The sequence below is a fragment of the Grammomys surdaster genome, unplaced genomic scaffold (assembly GCF_004785775.1).
Source record: "Grammomys surdaster isolate TR1022 unplaced genomic scaffold, NIH_TR_1.0 125690, whole genome shotgun sequence".
NCBI lineage: Eukaryota > Metazoa > Chordata > Mammalia > Rodentia > Muridae > Grammomys > Grammomys surdaster.
The window spans coordinates 104,434-110,957 of record NW_021620526.1 but is presented as its reverse complement, the minus strand read 5'-3'; the positions used below and the strand labels follow the sequence as shown (position 1 = coordinate 110,957).

The 6,524-nt window shown below is 38.2% G+C and overlaps 1 protein-coding gene across 1 annotated transcript; it reads right to left on the bottom strand.

Moving 5' to 3' along the window:
• Positions 1-1,129: 1,129 nt before the first annotated feature.
• Positions 1,130-6,481, bottom strand: Cetn2 (centrin 2). The gene is made up of 5 exons (XM_028788012.1): positions 6,383-6,481; positions 4,306-4,464; positions 3,886-4,014; positions 2,086-2,223; positions 1,130-1,724 (listed from the first exon to the last, which is right to left on the bottom strand). Exons 1-5 carry the CDS (start codon positions 6,383-6,385, stop codon positions 1,635-1,637), a joined length of 519 nt encoding a protein of 172 aa, XP_028643845.1. The 5' UTR covers positions 6,386-6,481; the 3' UTR covers positions 1,130-1,634.
• Between the last annotated feature and the right edge of the window lie 43 nt (positions 6,482-6,524).

Genomic DNA, 6,524 nt, shown 5'->3' with positions numbered 1-6,524 from the left:
AGAGAGAGAGAGAGAGAGAGAGAGAGAGAGAGAGAGAGAGAGAGAGACAGAGAGAGAGACAGAGAAACAGAGAAACAGAGAGACAGAGAAGAAACAGAGAGAGACAAAGAGACAGAGACAGACAAATGAGAGAGAGAGTGGGGAAGAGGATGGAGAGTTTACTTTGTGGTTAAGAGAACTTCTTGCCTTGTTGCTCTTGTATAAGGCCTGGGTTTGATTTCCAGCACACAACATCTACATGGCAACTCACAATTGTCCCTAACTCTACTTATATAGAATTTTACAACCTCTTCTGATTGATGCATGTACCAGGCACACACAAAATATGCAGATATACATGCTGGCAAGATAATCATACACATAAAATAAATATATCTAAAAACTTTAAAATGTACGTATATATGACCCATTGATGACCTAATTCAAACTGATCTAGTCATATGGAGTCTTGTTTTGCTTTGCTTCTTTGAGACAAGGTCATACTTTGTGACCCAGAATGACCTGAAACTCACTACACAGGCCCAGCATGCCTAAAAGTCATGGCAACCCTCTTGCCTCATCTACATATGAACTGGGATTACAAGCTTGATCACCTGCCTGGCTCTGATTGTTGGTTTTGTGTGTGTATGTATGTGTGTACGTATATATGTAAGTATGAATGTATGTATGTTTGTAAGTATGTATTCAATCATTGTTCATTTTCCATTTCCCTCCAGCTCTTCTTTTCCCACTCTCACCCTGGATTAGAATTTAATGCCACATACTTGGGCTTCTCTCATAGGGAATTCTGTGCAGACACAGAGGGTACTTGTACAATGATATACTATAAGCAAATAATCTCACAAGATTGCCTGAATATTACCTACTGCTCATCTGTCTCCATTTTGTCTAAGCAGAAATTACATATAATTACATATAATTTCCTTAGAACACAAGGAAATTCTACTAACTATAAAAATCTACAAGTTCTGAAAGCAAAAAACTATTTATAGCAGAAAAGTAACATTGAATTACTTTTTTTTATCCATAGGGTGATGACAAATTTTATATATGTACCAGGCTGGCCTCAACACAGTTGTTTACAAGGCAAACTCCCAGTTAAAGCTAAAAATACTCATCTTTTAAAGAATGAGAGCTTAAATTAAGAAAGGTTTTATTTTTTAAAGAGAAAACAAATGCATTAACACACATCCAAATGCCACAGCAAGCACTCTTTGTGTTTTGTAAAAGAGAAAACTGCACTGTGGTGTCAGATGAAAACCAAAACCATTTTAAGAACAACCACTGCTTATGGTGAGCTGGATGCATGGACAAGTAAGAAGCCATTGCACGTACTCAGCTGGGTGGATACGCATGAGCAAGGTGAAGTAATGGAAGGTCACGTGGCCACAGTCACACTTGCAGACCCTTTCCCCACTCTATGTGCTCCTGCTCTGCCCTGCTGACTTAGTCAGCAGGTAAATGTACAAAGAACTTAATATCAAAGAACACTTTCAAAAGTCAAAAATAGATTCGAGGTCATGGCTAGAGTTACCCAGGAGGGAGGGGGAGAGGAGCTCTCAAAAGCCATATTTCACAATGCCAGGCACTAAATCTAGTCACATGTGCTTGCAGTAGATAAAGAAACACTAATCTTAATAGAGGCTGGTCTTCTTCATGATGCGCAGGAACTCTTGCTCATTGACCTCACCGTCTCCATCTCGATCAGCTTCATCAATCATTTCCTACATGGAGATAAGGATTCATCTGAGATTAAGTCACAAACTAAACTGAAAAGTGACTAGATAAGAAACTTCAAATAATGCTATGAGAAAAGATGACTATGGTCCATTTAATGTGAGTGTGCCCCTTTCTATAATAGTTACTTGAAAGCCAAATGCATCCATCATATGCATCCATTGAAAAGAAGCTGGAAAGTCACCCTTACCTGAAACTCAAAACAGGAAACTTCAATTGTACATTTGTATTCTAGAAACTAGGTCCATGAGCATGAAATTATCACCAGAGGTATGAGGGACACTAGCTTTCCTTCAAAGAAGGTATATAGAGAAAATAGAACACTGGAAGCCAGAGCCCTCTTCTCACCTGTAGTTCCTCATCTGTCAGGTTCTCACCCAGCTCCTTGGCCACACGCTTAAGATTCTTGAATGATATTTTCCCAGTCTCATCATCATCAAACAGCTTAAAAGCTTTCAGGATTTCTTCTTTGGTATCTTTCTCAGACTGGAGAAGGACACAAAACTTACAGTTACTCATATTCAGCCACTCTACCACTCCTTGATCATCATTCTGACTTAAGCAATGTTAGGAAGCCAGGTCTTCTGACTTATGGTGGCATGTATTCCCTTTTTACTTCCTATCTTGTCATCTATTCCATAATCAAATCAGAACTTAGTAAAGATGCCTGCTTTTGGAAAAGCCAAGAAGTCCTGAAAAATGGACATGAGTACTTGTTTGGGGGCGCAGGGGGCAGGCAAAATATCATGTACCAAAGTTTCTGGCATAGCTGAACAGTCACGTTTTCACAGGCAGAAGACAAGAGCCTTTGGAGTGAGCTGGAGTTCATCTAACACCCAACACTGGATCGTGCCAAGTATTTATCTACACTGTCCCTCCTGGGCTTTCTGTTGTACAGAACTTTACCCAGTTCTAACCCCAAGAAGGGAGTTGTAGGAAAACTATCTTCTTAGATTAATTCCCTGTCCCTATCCCACATCATCATATGGTTCTGGTGATAGCTGTCATGATATATGTCCCCGGTCATAGGCAAACAAGTATGGTCCATTGTAAAAAAAAAAAAAAAAAAAAGGCAAACTTAGTAAAGTTAATATAAACTCAGGGGTAACACAGAAATTATAATTGTATGTAAAATACAAAACAAGCAGACACTAGGTTCATTTTTAAAATATAGAAGCAGTGAGTAGGAAGGTAATCAGGGAAAATACATTGCTTATGGTAATAGAAGACAGATATCCTGATAAGGGGAGAGGAGGAGAGAGGTATTTTTCACAACAGCTTTCGAAAAATTACTCGGGTCCCAAGTACCACAACAGAAGAGAGTAAAATTTCTTCTTCTTCTTTTTTATTTATTTATTTATTTATTTATTTATTTATTTATTTTGGTTTTTCGAGACAGGGATTCTCTGTGTATCCTTGGCTTTCCTAGAACTCACTCTGTAGATCAGGCTGGCCTTGAACTCAGAAATCCGCCTGCCTCCGCCTCCCAAGTGCTGGGATCAAAGGTGTGCGCCACCACTGCCCGGGTTGAGAGTAAAATTTCTGAAAGCATTTAAACCTCAAATATTTCTGGAACGTTCTTGCCAGGAAGTACAACTAGAGAGAGCCCCTAGGAAGAACAATCTAGGAACTAATCTTGAGTGTGAACCATTTGTCTAAAAATGTTAGATTAATACTTGATTTATTGTATGCTTTAATTTTTTAAAGATTTATAATTACATATACGTGTGTGTCTTTAGACACACCAGAAGAGAGCATCAAATCACATTACAGATGGTTGTGAGCCACCATGTGGTTGCTGAGAATTGAACTCAGGACCTCTTAACTGTGCTCTTAACTGCTGAGCCATCTCTCCAGCCCCATATGCTTTAATTTGTAATAATAATAATAATAAAATTTTAAAAATGACTAGCATTTGAAAATCCCTGTGTTAAAAGATTTTAATGCTTGTGATTATCATGTGGCCACATGAAACAAGATAATGCTGTTACCTTAAAGAAAGCTACATGAAACTTAGGGATCCTCTCAATTAAAAATACAATCTCCCATGTGAATAGGATAGATTTTGTTGGATGAAATTCTTTTTATGTCTAGATTCTCATGTTTCTACTATTATGGATAGAAAGCTAATTATCTTAGCTAACTTACCATTTTCTGAGTCATCACTGTCAAAAAGTCACTGAAGTTCATTTTTCCTGTTCCTTCTTTATCAATTTCACTTATCATTTTCTTGATTTCTTCTTTCTTAGGTTCAAAGCCCAGGGCCCTCATTGCCACCTACAATGAAAACAGAATCACCTAAATAGATACATGTAAATGATGTAGAAACAAAAATGACTGTTGAAGATATTAACCTAACACCTGATAAAATGATTAGGGAATACTATAATGCTGATTTAATTGATATTTGCAATCAACTTTATCAATTAGATCATTGTTTCGGGTATAACATACAAAGGGTACCTTTTTCTGTTATTTTTTATAGGAAGACGGGAGAAGAAAAGTAACAGGTAAAAGGCAAGCAATAGGGAAATACAAGGTAACAAAGCAAGGATGTGTGCAACTTGCCTTTAGTTCCTTGATGTCTATAGTTCCAGTTCCATCAGCATCAAAGAGATCAAATGCTTCCTGGATTTCCTGTTTTTGTTCTTCAGTAAGTTCAGGCTTAGGGCTCATCCTTTTTCTCTGGGCATTGGATGCCATGTTTGTCTTCTTAAAATTAGAGGCCTACACGCATTATATAAACACAAAAGCACAGTATTGCAAGCCATAGTCCTTGCTTTATTTATGATAAATCTAAACATACATATCTTTTTCATTTAGGCTCCATTGTTTGTAATGCACTTATGTCATTATATAAACTTCCGTGGGCCAGTGATATATCTTGCTGCCAAGCTTGACAACCTAAGTGGGAACCAGGACCCAGGCTTCAGTTTTCATTATCAAAGATGCTCACATGGTAAAAGGAGAGAACCAACTCTTCCAAATTATTCTCTGACCTCCACATTCAGGCTACAATGTGTTTCTCCCCTGATGAACAGTAAGTGTAAAAAGTAAAATAAAATTAACCCCAACTCTAAAAAAGAAATAACACAAACCTCTGTGATGAAAAAAAACTTTCAACTTAAAAGTATTTTAGCTTATATATGTCAGTTTTTATTAAGTTGTAAAAAAATAGAAAATTGGCAATAGTGTTATTTTCTAATGTAACTGTAAATTTGTGTTAATGTGCTTTCTCAAATGACTAAATCCAACTATATTTCATTGGGGAGCCAATAAATAGAGGGAGTTTTTGTTTTAAGATAGTATATTATCATTTTCCTCCTTGTTCATGTATAGATCAAGGAGCAAGTGAATATATGAATATGAATTTCTACTACTAAAATATCCTTCATGAGAAGATATAACTCTGACCTCCACTGTCTTAAAGTTTATACTACAGAAAATTCATGCAACTGTACCATTAATCGACATTAATCAACATGTCACTTTAGGAAATTCAATTTTTTAAAGTAATTTTAAATATAAAGAAGCAGCATCAAAAGCTCTTTGAATGACAGTAGCATTTATGCCTAAAAGTTTAACATGCTTGAAGTTTCTTCTTTTTTGCCAAAGTTAGTAAACAGCAAATGTGAGACTGTATCTGTTTTTAAGGGAACAAGCTTATCACTTTATTATGAATAGACTATCACAAATTTCCATATGCATTTCAATTAGAATAACCTGGTGTGGCTTTAGTTTTCATTATCAATAATAAAAAGGAAAAGGATACCTGTTCTAATGCTACTGCTAACTCAAACAGCTAGGTAATTAATGAAAAAACAGTTTATATCAAACGATTTTAAAGATCTGCCTAATAAATTGATAGATAAGGTTTGCTGGAAAGAACAATTAATCCTTTCCATGAACCTCTGTCTCTTCTTTTAAAAAAAAAAAACTATTGATTTTAGAAGCCAGGAAATCTCTTATTCTTCATTCTGAAAGAGAGCTAGCTAAGAAACTAATTACAGATATGGATGATCAATTGTACATGATTTCAGGAACCTCAGTTCTAGAAATGAACTTAAAACATCTACTTGTGGTGCTGGTTCCCATGAACTCTGTTCCTCTAATTAATCATGCCTAAATTTGGCTAAATGTAAACTTACTAAGATAAATACTATGTCAGTACGAAGTGGTAAGAATCAATCCATTTGGCACATGCTCAAAGTATCTGGCACGAAGCTCAAAGCATCTCCTGAAAGCCTGACCGCGTTTGCGACCATCAGAACACAGTAAGCCTCTTAGCACCTGCATAAACTTTAACTGGGTGGCCGCGGCCAGGAGGCCTGAGTTTGACTGAGGCTTGAGTCTAAGAGAAACAACAGAATGGTCACCCTGCCGTTCCCTGAAAGCCAACGGAGGTCCAGAAGCGGTTTGTCGGGGGTGGCTGAAGGTGACTGGGACGGGGAGGGGGTCGTGGGAAAGCGCTGGCGAGGAAAGCAGCCGGCGGCTGTACTTTCTCTCCTACCCTTCCGCACACAGCTCCAAGGAAGAACTAGAGCGTCAACACCAAGAACCGTGCAAGAAAGGTTGCAAGGCTACACAGAGGCCTAGGAAAGGACCGGGGGCACTTCGTGGGGTCCACCGATTCCCCAGCACTTACCATCACCCAACGGACTCTGCTACGGGTTGTTAAGGCAACGGAGGTCGCGGCCTCGGCGGCGTTCCCACTACTCCGCGCGCGCGCAGCCCGATTCCCATTGGTTTGAGAACGAAGAGGTGGGGTTAACCTGGCAACGCTCGCC